The sequence below is a fragment of the Lemur catta genome, chromosome 1, assembly GCF_020740605.2.
Source record: "Lemur catta isolate mLemCat1 chromosome 1, mLemCat1.pri, whole genome shotgun sequence".
NCBI classification, from domain to species: domain Eukaryota; kingdom Metazoa; phylum Chordata; class Mammalia; order Primates; family Lemuridae; genus Lemur; species Lemur catta.
In genome coordinates, this window is record NC_059128.1 from 219,152,609 (window position 1) to 219,167,850 (window position 15,242).

The window sequence follows — 15,242 nt, forward strand, 5'->3', positions numbered from 1 at the left end:
CTTTTCTCAGCCATACCTTATAGCCAAGTTAAACTAAACATTTTAGCTTTTTCTTTTCAACACTCCAAACCCAACCAGGCATAAATTCAAGTATCTTCTGCCATTTAGTTGATACTTTTCTGTACAGGCTTCTGAGTTTCTCACACATACATTTTTTGTTTTTCCTCCCCTGGATCAGAAATGATAATTGGGTAGGTTTAACATACATCTTTCCTTATTTCTTTCTCTTTCAAATATGTCACAAAAGGCCAAACGAAAGATGTAAGATCCATTACTTTAATCCCAATGCAGCTAAGCATAAGGACAGGGCCACTTTGGCCTTTCCCTCAGAAAAAATGAGGTTCGATAGAAAAGAAAAAAAGAACTATGCTAGAGTGTCAGGACTGCTCGTGTAGAAGCCAAATGAGCCCTGCATGTTGCTGAGATCACCAAAGAGATAGGAGGAAAAAAACACTCTAATATATTTGCTGCACACCCTTGGGATCAAGTTGTCTTTATAACCTTCCCTCTTCTCCCCATCCACCCTGCAAAAGACCTAAAGTCAATCTTTGACTTTGAACGTTTAAATTTCAGATACCCTTGAAAGAGAAATTTATTTGGTAAATCTTAATCTCTTCCACATGGGAGGCCACACAAGGGAAGTTACAACTTGCAAATTACTCTTAGAAAGGCTGAATTCTCATTTGGTTGACCACTAGAGTTTGATGCCTGTTAAGTTTTTTAACAGGTCAAAACCAGAAAAATCCACGGAATTCAGTGTCCCAGTGAAAACCTTTGTAAGATGTAGGCCATGTATTATGATCCTAAAACCAAGACTGATATCTCTCATTTGTTAAGATAATTGGCCTCCAAGGTGGTTGTCTTTTTTCTCATATCTTCATCAACTATTCCCAAAGCAGGTGCTGTGCTTACAAGTGTGCCTCCATAAACAGAACACACCAGTCTGTTTACAGCCATTCCCATCTCACCCTTCAAAAGGAATGCATGTCTCTCTCTAAGACTCACTTGGAGAGGGAAGTCAGTGAAAGGTGTTGCTGGTAAATGTAAAACAGGACTGGCTTTATCAAAGCCACTCCCAGCTACCCTTTATGTCCCAGGGAACATCTATTATTCTCAGAGTTATGCTGTATCAAAAACATCTTGCATTTTTAGGTTCTGGGATTAAATTTGAAACCTGTATTCAGTTCATGTCTAACTAAGTTTCAAAAGCTGCACCAAATCTACTAAGCTTTTTTTAATACTCTTCACTGCATGCTCTGTCTATATGCATGCGTTTGGATAATAAATATTAAATATGGGGGGACGCACAGAATCCACAAAATTAAAAATGAAACCAAACCGAACATTAAACAAAAGTACATGGTAGCTGGAGAAATGAATAAGGGCAAAAAATAAATTTGAGGTAACAATAGTGGCCCAACACCACTGATCTGAAATATCTGTAAAAATTCAAATAAGTGTTTGGAGATTCAAGTAACAAACCATCTGCTCCAACTTGGTCAGACTTCTCAGAGTCCCTGCTGAGTTTCAGTCCATGAGCCGGCACTCACACAGCTCCTTGTAAATCCTCTTCCGCACTCGGGGCATGTCTTCTTGCGAAAACTGGAAAGGCTGCTCTAAGGCGAGGCACTTGCAGTACTGCAAAGGTCCCAGAGACACTTAAGTGGCGTGGAAAGCTGAATACCAGTCCGTTATATCTTACCCGATGCAGACCTAATAGGGTCTGGTCTAAGGCAGCATCTTGAGGTTTGTTTAAACTGGTTGTAAAACACATTGTTTTAAAATATTTACCTCCAAATTAGTGTCAACTTGCCAGGCAAGTGTATGGCTAGGGATCTTCCCTCCCTCCCGACCCAATACTGTGAAAAGCAGCAACTGACACAGGCCTCAATTCCTCCCCAAGTGCAACCTGCTGAGAGTGCAGCTAGACCTGACATGGCCTTTAAGTAGGAACCTGAATGTGTTTACAAACCCCCAACATCATGAGATGTATGAGTGAACGTATCTTCCAAGATCTTTGCAAATCTCTAAATTTATGGATTATACACTATAATTTCTTTCATAAATATATGCCTAACTGAAATTCTTCCATAGCTTTTTTAGACTTCTAAGGAGACCTACAACATGAGATGGCAGTTTTTGAATTTATTTAAAATCTAATTACTCTAGGTCAGAGACCTGCAGATTGCTTGCCAATGGTTTTAAAAAAAGGTAATTCTGCAAAAGCCAGTGGCCTCTGATATGGACGTGTTTGAGTCGGTGTCCAGTGTGGCTCCCTAGTAACCTCCAATAAGACACAGGTGATGCCCATTGCTCGTTCTTGGCCCTGGAAGGCAGTTCTTCCCAATGTTAACATCTGAAAATGCAGGAACTGCTGCTTCTCAACAAAAAGGGGGAGGGAGGGAGGGAGGGAAAGTACTAGATACTAGGTACTCTCTTGCTTGTACCTAGTATCACGCACATACAGAGACTGCCATCTGTCCGCTCTACACCCAACAAATTTAATTCACACACTGTAAATTCTGAAAAAAACAGTATTTCTTTACCTGGAGCACAAAGACTCCACAGTCACTGTCATTTTTCTGTTGTGGAATACACTGAGGGGAAAAACAAAATGGTCATTAAAATAAGATCAAGTACTCCTTCAGGTAAGAAAAATTCTATTATGAAAAATGAGCAAAAGACAGGAAACTTGTCTCCGTCCAGGACAGCTGGTATATACCTCTAGTATCTCACGTGTCTAATTGTACGGAGGCATCTAGCCACATAAAAAGAGCTATCAAGTGGCAACCACAATTTATAGGATAAACATTTTGCCTAAATATGAGAAATGGGAAAAAATAACCTATTTTAAAAACATCCATCTGGATAATTAGTTTTGCTATCAGTTCACTGATAATCAAGTCAAAATGAAACCATGGTCACAAAACAGAACATATGCCTGTGCCTAGACTCTAAATACTTAGATGGTAACAACTCTGCTTACACTTTTTATCTCATATTACTCAATTGTGTCCTATTCGTTGAAAGAAATTGTGAAGGTAAACAATATATTTTCAAAGAATTGGTTACTGTATTCAGCCTAAAGTGGGAATATTAAAGATCCTAAATTTAGAATGTCCAGATAGTCTAGTTGGGTAAATTCAGAAAATTTACAAGTTCAGTTCTGCTTTGAACTGGTATACTAGGTTATTCAAAACACAAAACTTAAGGTAATTTTAAAATTTAGCATTTGGTTCAGTGTAAGGATAAACTAATAAATCTTGTTGCTTTGGATTTAGGTTAAAGGTTTGTTTCAAGACCCTGCCTATAACATTGTGCCAATGACCCAGAGAGACATCTGGATCACTACCTGAGTTAAAGGACCTGACTCTATTGATAGTTTAGATGTCCTTTGGGGAAGGTCATACCTACACATCCATTTTTTCATCTATAGGTTAAAAGATGATGTTCATCCCTAAATGACCCACCTACCTCACAGGTTGTAAGGATCAAATGAGATCAGACACAAAAACACTGATGACACAATGTAAGGCACTGGCAGTCAGGACTGGACGGAGAGACTATGCCTAGGCAGTCTGTCCCACAAACAGCTTTAATGTCCGTGGGCCAAACATGGTGTGCATCCAGGCTGTGTTCAGCCTGAAGCACTAGGCGACTGTCTTCCTCACATGCCTGGCAAGCAGCCCAGTGCACTTTCTCCCTGAGAGCACTGAAACAGTCATTTCAGCATTTCTCGAGGTCTATATGGGTCATCTGGAAATAAGAACCAGAAGGCATGAGGCAGGTGCCACCCCCGCCAAAATTTATTTTTTCAGTAGAGCAACTACATCATTAGCAACTGCCTCAGGGATGAAATGACCGAAGTTATTTGCACCCAGCAGGCACTGGGAAACTGAGCAGCTACATGATGAATGCTAAATTGAGGTTTATTTTGAGCTGCCTCCCTGAAGCCTCCAGGGTCTTGGTGTCTCTGTCACCAGTCTTCAAATGCTCTTAAAGGCACCCACCCCTTAGATCACTCCATCCCCTGGACATGCCTGGGTTTCATTTTTATCACAATACTTACCTTCGTAACAGCAGTCTGCCAACCCTGAAGAAATTCAGGTCTATTTTTTTCTCTGGCTTCAGTCAGCAAATACTTTCTTATATTCTGGTTAAAAAGAAACCACAACACAGATGCTGTGTTCCATCAGTCGGTGAAAAATGGAACATGCCCACAGCAGACAGAAGCAAAGGAAGAGGCGATGGCCCCATAACTGGGCAGAGAATGTATGCGATGAAGAGTATAAAGCTGGAACTTTATTTCAGATCTTTCATTTCACGGTGTTAAGGAGGACTCAAACCTTCTGTACTCAAGGTATGCACTTAGACTGTGAACACTGGTATTTGTTTAATTAGAATGTTTTTATGAGATTGTTAGCCTTTTCCAGCAGTAAGTCAACTTGCTGCATTTGAAACTTACATACTGGTAAGTCAAAAAGAAAGTCTTAATCACTGTCTAATGCTCAATAGAGGGAAGGAAACCAGGGCAGAACTCATTAATAACTAAAACTAAATGAAAGACATTCCAGGCCAGGGGCGGTGGCTCACACCTATAATCCCAGCACTCTGGGAGAGCAAGGCAGGAGGATCGCTTGAGGCCTGGAATTCAAAATCAGCCTGAGCAAGTGTGAGACTCTGTCTCTACTAAAAACAGAAAAATTAGCCGGATGTAGTGGCCCATGCCTGTAGTCCCAGCTACTCCGGAGGCTGACGCAGGAGAATCTCTTGAGCCCAGGAGTTTGAGGCTGCAGTGAGCTATGATGACGCCACTGCATTCTAGCCTGGGGGACAGAATGAGACCCTGTCTCAAAACATAACAAAACAAAAACATTCCAGCCTTAGATATACTCCTTATTTTAGAGGGCTGCAGGGAAGGTAACATTTAGTTTCTGAAGAGTTATACTCAAACCCATTCTGAATACCGAATATGGTCAAGTCTACCAAGATGAAGCCTGCTGGAGTTTCAAAATGTCCCTAATTCACTCAACCTCTTTGTGCATCTCTCTCTCTCTACATCAAGGGTGAAGTCAGAGAGTTATGTGAATTAAATACATGTCCCTGAAGGTGGAATAGAAGCAGCTACCTCCTTGAAGAAAACACATTTGGTGAAGGCAGATACTTAATATTTAACAAAGTATGACTGCCTGCTGCTCTTCTTCCTCCAAACAAGTAACTTCAAGTTCTCAGAATAAGCAGTATATGTAAATTCATAAACAAAATATAGGCAAAAAAGATATCCTTAAAAATGGTCACCTACTCAATACTTACTGAGCATCTATAATGTGTCAAGTGCTGGGAACACAGTAGTGTACACAGCTGTTGAAGTCCCTGCTCTCATGTCTCACGGAATCTACACATTTATTTGGTGTTTAAAATATTTCTCATCAAACCTTTGGAAATACAGCACCCCCTCCAACTCTCATTTAGAGCCACCTCTATGACCCCATATCCTCTTAACACAAAAAACAGCCTAACCCCACTGCCTTGATGACTGTACTTGGCTCTAAATGACTTTTAGGTATCACCAAAAACAAGTCTGCTCTTAGGATCCTTTTGCAAATGTGCAAAATGATCAGGCCAATTGTAATTTTGCTAAAAAGGTTAAAACTCTGCAGGAGGGCTTGGGCAAAAATTCAGATGACTATTTCAGTAACTATGCAGAACCAGGCTCCAATAATCCAGAATCAACTTAAAAATCAACTGCCTGTTTTATAATCAAAATTCTGTTTAACCACCATTTACTCCATGAAGATAAATGTCTGTCTGGCCCCTCCCTGACTCCCCAGCATCAGTGCCTGGCACAAAGCGGAGGCAGGTAAGTATTAATATATCCTAGATTCTGACACCCCTGTCCTCCTTGGCCTGTCAGAATCTGACTCTTAAAGGCACTGATATGGCTACATTCTTGTTTATATCTTTTCAAGTTTATCTATGGAAGAGATAAAATACACAGGCTCTAGCAAGCACAGAGATGTGTTGGTTGAGAGACAGGCAAGGAATTAGGGAAGGGAACTGGAAAACACACTCACACCTGATATTGTACCAACTCTTCTGGGATGGAGTTAGAGAACTCTGGGCCCAGAAGAATTCCTTATCACGACACCTCCCTGCCACCCCCCGCCCCCGTATTTCTTAGTAACAAAAACCTGAATTTTGAGAACTTGATTTTCCTTGTAGTTTGTTTTCTTTATATTTAGTTTTTAAATTAAATTTTAATTAAACAACATGAAAATACATTCTCCTTGTAAAAAAATTAAAACAAGGCCAAATCCCCTTTAACTATTAGTCCTACTCCTTTCTACACTTACTCAAAGATAATCACTGATATGAAAAATGGTAAACATCTATACCATCTTTTCATTTACAAATATATATTTACACGTATATACATATTGAGGTATTTGTAAATATACAAATATACATGTATGCATGCATGTATTTTTTTCTGTAAACGTATTATACTTTATCATTCTGTAACTGGCATTTTTAAACTCAATTATGTCTTGGACATCTTTCCATGTTAGGACATGAAGATCTACTATATTCTTTGGAACTTCTACAGTCAGTTTAATAGTAAGGATATACTGTATTATATGGTATTTAGCTATTCTCTTGGTAGAGCTAAATTTAGATTGTTTTGTTTTCATTAATAATGCTGCAATGAACATCCGGGTACATGCCCCATCTTTGTGTGCACATGCAGGCATTTTTTTCCTAGTAGATACCAAGAAATGGAAATGATATGCAATAGGACATGCATCTTTTTAATTTGTAAGGCACTTAGAACTGATTAGAATTGCAGTTGTCCTCAAGCAGCCATATCAATTTATACACCCCACAGAAAATACAAGAATGTCTATTTCTTTACACCCACATAAACACTTGAATATCAAATGGACAAAAATAACCCTGATGTGGTTTTAATCTGCATTTCTCTTATTTCTGGTGAGGCTGAACATCTCCCTGTAAGTTCAATGGTTATTTGCATTTTTTTCCTAAAATTTACTGTATTGTCACTTGTCCATTTCTATTAGGTCCTTTTTTCCCCTTATTCATTTGGAGGAGTTCTTTATATATGTTGGGTAAGAATTGTCCATCATATAACGTCACAAACATTTTCTCCAAGTCTGTCGCCTGTCTTTTAACTTTATGACATACCAGAAATTTTAAATTACGAGATGGTTAAATTTTTCAAAATGTTTCCTGTGCCTTTTTTTGGTTCTGTGTAAGAAAACTTTCTCTACACCAAGAACATGGCATCTTTTATATTTTATTCAAATATTTTTACAGTTTTGTATTTTGTAGTTAGGTCTTTATTCCACCTGGAATTTGTTTTCCTAAGTAATATGAAGGAAGGCTCTATTTCACTTACCCAATTAGACAGCTAATTTTCCCAGTGCCGTAGTCTTTTCCCAAGTTTATCATATACTAAATTCCCATTTATACATGAATTATTTCTGGATTCTTTATGCTGTTCCACCAATCTATTTGTCTATTCCTAAGCCAATATAAATACAGCTTTAATTACAAAAACTTTAAAACACGGCTTGACATCTAGTAGAGCAAGTATTCCTTCCTTCACTATTCTAGCTCAAAAGTGTTCTAGCTATTCATGCATATGAATTCTAGGAGGAGCTTATTAGGTTTCATTCAAAATCCTGTTGGGAAATTGATTACGATAAAAATTGGTATATATTATTTTGGAGAGAATTGGTCTCTTTCCAATATTGAGTCTGCCTAGCTCTCCACCATTAAGGTTTCCTTTAAATACTTAAATAAGCTTTAGAGTTTTAATCATAAAGAATGTCCACATTTCTTGCTAGGGTATATTCCCAAGTTATTTATGTTTTGTTGCTTTTGTACATGGAATCTTTTGATTTCAGCTACATTTTCTAACTGGTTCTGGACAGTGAAGGAACTTAGGAAATCTATTGATTTCTCTTGCTTTTGTATCCCATCGTCTTGCTGAACTGTTATTAGCTAAACTCTAACATTTTGTCAGTTGATTCTCTTGGCTTATAAATTATTCTAAAGTTGTTTTGAAGATATGGGCCAATTTTAGCGCTAAGAGAAACCAAGGAAAGCATAGACAAAATCCAAATAGGGCATCTCAGAGGGGAATCGAGATCTTTACACAGCTATCTCTCCCTACCTGGAGAGTCCTCTTATAGTCCTTTTGTCTGCTAACATTTTAGAGGGTTTTCATGACAGAAACTGTTCCTCCATGGTTCTGACTTCTGCTGTTCTGTCTAGAGCTAAGATAAGATGCTATCTGGCCAATCACAAGATAAATGGAAAAAAAAACCAGGCAATATATTAACTTACCTCTACACAAAACTTAAAATGAATGCCTTGGGAATCATAAAATGAAATAATTCGATTAGAGAGTGTCACAGTAATGAGAGACCAGTGGACTTCCAGGTGAATAGGAATCAACAGAAGACTCTTTTTAAACAAATCCACCTGATTAAGAAAAGAGAAAGAAATGCAGACATCACCACAGGCTATCCAAACCAACAACAAACAGCAGCTTCTACTTACAGACCTCTTACCTGCCCAAGGTTATAAAAACTAGGAAGCAGTGAACTAGAATTTGAACCCAGGTCTTACTCTAAGCCCATGCTTGTAACTACTAAGCCAAAATACATAATAATAATAAGAAAAATGAAGATATAGAAAGTACTGTTTTCCATTTAACCTACTTAAACCTGTGCTTAGCAACTGCCTGATATGAGTTGGCCCCTTATTTTTATGCTTGCTTAATTTTCTTGTGGCACATATTTGACCTAGACTTAACTCTTATTTAGGAAAGAATCATGGTATTAGAAAATAATATAAGGTATAAATCTTCCATCTTTCTACAGACTTGGTATAGTAGTTAAGATCATGGGCTCTGAAGCAAGTCTGCTCAAATTCAAATTGTGGCTCTTCCACTTATTGGCCAGATGACTTTGGCAAGCTTCTTAGCCTCTTTGTGCCTTGACTTCCTCACCTATAAAATGCATAAAATAGTACCAACCTTATGAAGTTGTTGAGAGTAATAAGAGAATACATGTAAAATGCATAAAACTATGCTTAGTACATTATGAGTAGCCAATAAATCTTAGCTAGTATCATTATTCCTCCCTTGGGTCTCTCAGATGTTGAAATTGAGAAAACATCCTTGATAATACTTTATACACTCTTTATATCCAAATACATCTTTTATAATCCTAACACGTCCTTTATATTCTAATGGATATCCTGCACAATCTAGAAATATTTGGTATTCTACTCAAAATTCCAGTTGTAGATCAGATGACAAAGTAGTAGGTGCTCAATAAGTATTTGTAAAAGGTAAATGAATTTCTCATTCAGGTATTTTTTGAGAGTATTTTAGTGATTTCTTGGGTTAAAACATTTTAAACTGTATCAAATTATCAGAGGCCAAATGCAGTGGCTCACGCCTGTAATCCCAACACTTTGGGATGCCAAAGTGGGAGGACTGCTCGAGACGGTCCTGGGCAATATAGTGAGACTCTGTCTCTACAAAAGCTTAAAAAAAATTCTCAGAAACTAACTTCTCGTGGCTTCCGTCTTGCTTTCTATTTCATATCCAGATAATGTCTTGCTCTAAATGAATCTCTTACTAGTCTCCACGACCTTGGAGCAAAGCACTTCTGCTTTTCAGTTCCTCCATCCATAAACCTGGGGAGTGAGGTGGGCAGCAGAAAATAGCAGACAGACTAGATAACTGGTCCTTTCCAGCTCAAAAATTTTGAGCATCTAAAACAACGAATCGTATTTAAAACACAGCCTTAAACACACTTTGTCTCATATGCAAAATTATTAAAAATATTGTATGAAATTACCTTCAGGCTATGTATCTAAAGTGTATATGAAACATAAATAAATTTTGTATTTAGACTTCAGTCCCCATCCCCAAGATACCTCATTATATATATATGCAAATAATCCAAAATTTGAAAAAATCCGAAATCCAAAACACTTCTGGTTCCAAAGATTTTGAATAAGGGATATTCAACCTGTACATATACTTTAGAAAGATGTATAGCAGACTGTATTATCGATCCCAATTATTTGTTGCCCTCCCTGTAAGATTATACAGACCAGCCTATTGCCATGTGACTTCTCTGCTCCTACCAGAGACAGCAGTTTAGTCCTGTCGCGTGATTTGCTTTAACCAATGGGATGTAATAACCAGAAGTAAAGTTATGTCATGACCAAACTGAAGCTTCCAGAGCTACCACGTGAGACTGGCATGTCTCAAGATAGGTGCTGCTCATTCAGTTTGGGTCCTATTAGCAAAATAAGGAATAAAAACCATAAAATCATCTTCTTAGCTGTAGGAAAGCATTTGATTAAAATTCAATATCTATTTATGACTAAAAACTCTCAGCAAAATAGGAATAGTAGAGAATTTAACCTGATAAACAGCATCTACCAAAAAAAAAGTACAGCTGACATCACACACAATAGTGAAAAACTGATTGCTTTCCTCTCAAGATTGAGAACAAGGCAAAGATGTCCTCTCTCATTATTCCTATTCAACATTGTACTAGAAGTCTTAGCCAGTGCAATAAGGCAAGAAAAAAAAGGCATACAGACATGATTGTCTATGAAATCTCACAGAATCTACAAAAAGGCTCCTAGAACTAGTGAGTGAATACAGATCAACTGTATTTTTACATACTAACAGCAAACAATTGGAAGATAACATTTTAAAAATTCTGTTCATAGCAGTTTCAGAAATGTGAAATACTTAAGGATATATTTAACCAAAAAATGAATAAGACCTGTACACAGAATTACAAAATATTGATGACAAAAGTTAAAGACTTAAATAAATAGAAACATACACCACATTCATAGCCTGTAAGACTTAATAGATGTCCATTCTCCTCAAACTAATGTATAGACAAATACAATCTATAAATTGTATGTATGGTTAAACCCAATCCCAATCATAACCCAGCAGGCTTATTAAAAAATAGAGATTAACAAACTAGGCCGGGCGCAGTGGCTCACACCTGTAATCCTAGGACTCTGGGAGGCTGAGGCGGGCAGACTGTTTGAGCTCAGGAGTTCGAGACCAGATTGAGCAAGAGCTAGACCCCATCTCTACTAAAAATAGAAAGAAATTATATGGGCAACTAAAAATATATAAGGAAAAAATTTGCCAGGTATGGTGGCGCATGCCTGCAATCCCAGCTACTCGGGAGGCTGAGGCAGTAGGATCGCTTGAGCCCAGGAGTTTGAGGTTGCTGTGAGCTAGGCTGACGTCACGGCACTCTAGCCTGGGCAACAGAGTGAGACTCTGTCTCAAAAAAAAAAAATAGAGATTAACTAATTTTAAAACTTACATGAAAATGCAAAGGACCTAGAATTGCCAAAACAATCTGGAAAAAGGAGGATAAAGCTGGTAGATGCACACTGATTTCAAGAAACACTATAAAGATACAGTAATCAAGACAGAACAGTATTAGCATAAGAACACAAAGATCAATGTAAGAGAACAGAAAGTCCAGAAATAGACCTACACATAAATGGTCAATTGATTCTTCTACAAAGGTGCCAAAGCAATTAAATTGGAAAAGAAAAGTTTTTTCAACAAATGACATTGAAACAACTGAATATTCATATGGGAAAAAAAAAGACCTTGATCCCTCCCTACCTCACTTCTTACATAACAAATTAATTGAGATGCATCAGAGATATAAATGTAAAACTAAAACCTATAAAGCTATTAGAAAACATAGGTGGCAAATATATTTTAGACTGGACATAGAAAGCAGTTACTATAAAGGAAAAAAATATGGTAAATTAGATTTCATCAAAAGACATGGTTAAGAAAATAGACAAGCCAGACTGAGAGAAAACAAAGATTTGACAAAGGACTTAATCCAGAACATAGAAAGGTCTCCAACTCAATAATAAAAGGACAAACAATCCAATAAAAACAACTTTAACAGACTTCACAAAAGATGATATACAAGTTTCAGTTTTGCAAGATGAAAAATTCTAAAGATTGGTTATACAACATTGTAAATACTTTTAACACTGTATTGAACTGTACACTTAAGAATGGTTAAGATGTATATTATGTGTAAAAAAATACTCAGCACAGCATATGGCTGTAGGAAACACTTCATATCATAATAATCTATGTAACAATATAATTCTTAAAAAGATGATATATAAATAGCCAATAAGCACATGAAAATGTGCTTAATATCATTAGTCACCAAGGAATAAAAATCAAAACCACAAAGAGACAATCAATGCTACATACATCCATTAAAATGATACAATTAAAAAGAATGACACCACCAAATGTAAGGATATGGAGCAAAGGAACTCTCATACATTGCTAGTCAGATGGTAAAACAGTACATCACTTTGGAAAACAGTTGGACAGTTCCTTGAAAAGTTAAATATGCACTCACCATATGATCTAGCAATTCTACTTCAAGGTATTTACCCAGAGCAACTTTATTCTCAATAGTCAAAAATGGAACACAACTCAAATATCCATCAGCCAGTGCAGGGATGAACAAAATGTAAATACTAATGGACCACTACTCAGCAACTAAAAAATACTGACACACATGTAATAGTAATATGGATGAATCTCAAAACCATTATGCTGAATGAAAGAAACCAAACACAAAATAATACATAATATGATTCTACTCATATAACTCTAGAAAATGTGAAATAATTCATAGTGACAAAAAAACAGACTAGTGGGTGGTTGGTGTGGGGTTAGAAGATAGATTCTGCAAACCATTATGAAGAATCTTTTGGAGGTGATGGAATTGTTCTATATCTTGATTTTGGTGGTAGTTTCACAGATGCATTCAACTGTTAAAACTCATTGAATTACATACTTTGAATGGATGCAGTTTATTGTACATAAATTATACCTCAAAAAAGTTGACAAAAATAATCGAGTAGGGGTAGGGAGTGGGTAGAGATAAACATAAAACAAGAATGGCAGAATGTTAATTCTTCAAGTTGGATGATAGATTTGTGGGGACTCATTATGCTATTCTGTTTATTTTTAATTTTTAGAGGCAGGGTCTCGTTCTGTCTCCTGCAGTATGGTGGCATCATCATAACTCACCAAAGGCTCCACCTCTGGGACTCCCACCTCAGTCTCCCAAGTAGCTGGGACTATAGGCATGTGCCACCAAACCCAGCTAATAGCATCTGGGTTTTAGACTGGAATTCCCAACTCTGAGATTATTTTTTAAATTCTCTTACAGATTCTATTATTTTTATTGTTTCTCTTTTTATGCATTCAAATCCTTTGGTCATTCTGTAATTTATCTACTATAATCTAATCTGATGAATACTTAATTATTCTAATTTTTTCTTTAACAATAAAGGCATTTAAGGTCATTAACTTTTTTCCCAAAATAGCTTTCATTATTTTCCATGATAGTTGGTGAGATGTATTACCCTTTACATCCCTTTCTAAATAGTTTGTGTATATAAGTTATTTTCTTTTAGATCCAAAGGTTATATCCAGTAACATGTGTCTGTAAAATTTCCAAATTGTTAGGAGGTTTTAGCCACCTTTTATTATTTGTTTTTAATTTAACTGAATTGTGATCAAGGAATAATGTCTATAATAATTTTCTTTGTGGTCAAGTACATAATCAATTTTTACAAATGTTCCTTAGATGTAGCAATAAAGCATATTCTCTTTTTGAGGGGTATAAAGATCTAGTATAAGTCTATTAAATCAAATATATTCTTCTTATTTAATTTGTTCATGATTTTATTTTGTCTAATAGATTCACCCAATTATGAGAAAGGTCTCGTTGGTTCTGTTATAATTGCATTATATATATTTAGCAACTGTGTTCTTTGGTGCATAAAGACTGATCATTATTTTATCTTCTTTTTTTTTTTTTTTTTTTGAGACAGAGTCTTGCTCTGCTGCCCGGACTAGAGTGAGTGCCGTGGCGTCAGCCTAGCTCACAGCAACCTCAAACTCCTGGGCTTAAGCAATCCTACTGCCTCAGCCTCCCAAGTAGCTGGGACTACAGGCATGCGCCACCATGCCCGGCTAATTTTTTCTATATATATTTTTAGTTGGCCAGATAATTTCTTTCTATTTTTAATGGAGACGGGGTCTCACTCTTGCTCAGGCTGGTCTCAAACTCCTGACTTCAAGCGATCCACCCGCCTCGGCCTCCCAAAGCGCTAGGATTACAGGCATGAGCCACCGCGCCCGGCCCTATTTTATCTTCTACATGTTAAAATCTGATCATCACACAAATTCTACTTCATCTGCTATAATATTGTCATTCCTTCATTTTGTTTTGGTTTGTATTTGCCTAGTACCTTGTTACTTTATTTTTAACCTTTCTTTTTCATATTATTTTATGTTTATTTCTTATATTCAGTATATAGCTGGGAAAGACCAAGGCAGAATTAGAGGATTGGGACTTTTGACTCTACCCTCTAACTTCGGGAGAAGAGAGGGACTAAAGGTTAAATTGTTTATCAATGGCAGTGGTTTAATCAATCATGCTTACATAATGAAGCCTTCATTAAAAACCCAAAAGGACTAGGTTTGGAGAGCTTCCAGATAGCTGAATACATAGAGGTTCCTGGACGGTGCTGTGCCTAGTCATGGAATTTCCATGCCTCCTCCCCTGTACCTGGGCTGATGCATCTCTTCATCTGTATCCTTTGTAATAGCCTTTATAATAAACTGGTAAGTGTAAGTAAGTGCTTCCCTGAATTCAGTGAGCTGCGCTAGCAAATTAGCGAACCCAAAGAGGGGTTGTGGGAACCCAAAGAGGAGCCGTAGAAACCCCAACTTGAAGCCAGCAGGTAAGAAGTTTCAGAGGCCTAGACTTGCAATCGGTAAGATGTGTTCCCCTTTACATCCCTTTCCAAATAGTTTGGGGGGAGTGGGCAGTCTTGGGATCTGAGCCCTCAACCTGTGGATCTGATGCTATCTCCAGGTAGATAGTGTCAGAATTGAATTAGAGGACACCCAACTGGTGTCTGCTGCAGAACTGCTTATTTGCTTGGTGTTTGGGGAAAAGCCCCCGCACATTTAGCCACAGAAGTCTTCCGTGTGTTGACTGTTGTTGTGGTATGACAGCAGGGGAAAAAAACTGTTTTGAGTTTTTCTACATAGGCACATAGCAGGTACTCAATAAATAACTGTTGAA

At 37.3% G+C, this 15,242-nt stretch overlaps 1 protein-coding gene across 3 annotated transcripts in view; it reads right to left on the reverse strand.

Annotated features, from left to right (window-relative positions):
* Window positions 1-574: 574 nt before the first annotated feature.
* SENP5 (SUMO specific peptidase 5) overlaps window positions 575-15,242 on the reverse strand; it is a 49,746-nt gene continuing 35,078 nt past the window's right edge. For 2 of the 3 annotated variants that reach the window (XM_045540014.1, XM_045540015.1), the window contains exons 7-10: window positions 8,371-8,508; window positions 4,070-4,153; window positions 2,547-2,597; window positions 575-1,638 (exon numbers count right to left, since the gene is read on the reverse strand). In XM_045540014.1, coding sequence (XP_045395970.1) covers window positions 1,528-1,638; window positions 2,547-2,597; window positions 4,070-4,153; window positions 8,371-8,508 — 384 coding nt within the window. In that variant the 3' untranslated portion in view covers window positions 575-1,527. The remainder of the gene's footprint in view (window positions 1,639-2,546; window positions 2,598-4,069; window positions 4,154-8,370; window positions 8,509-15,242) is intronic. The other variant, XM_045540016.1, reaches the window with a different exon arrangement.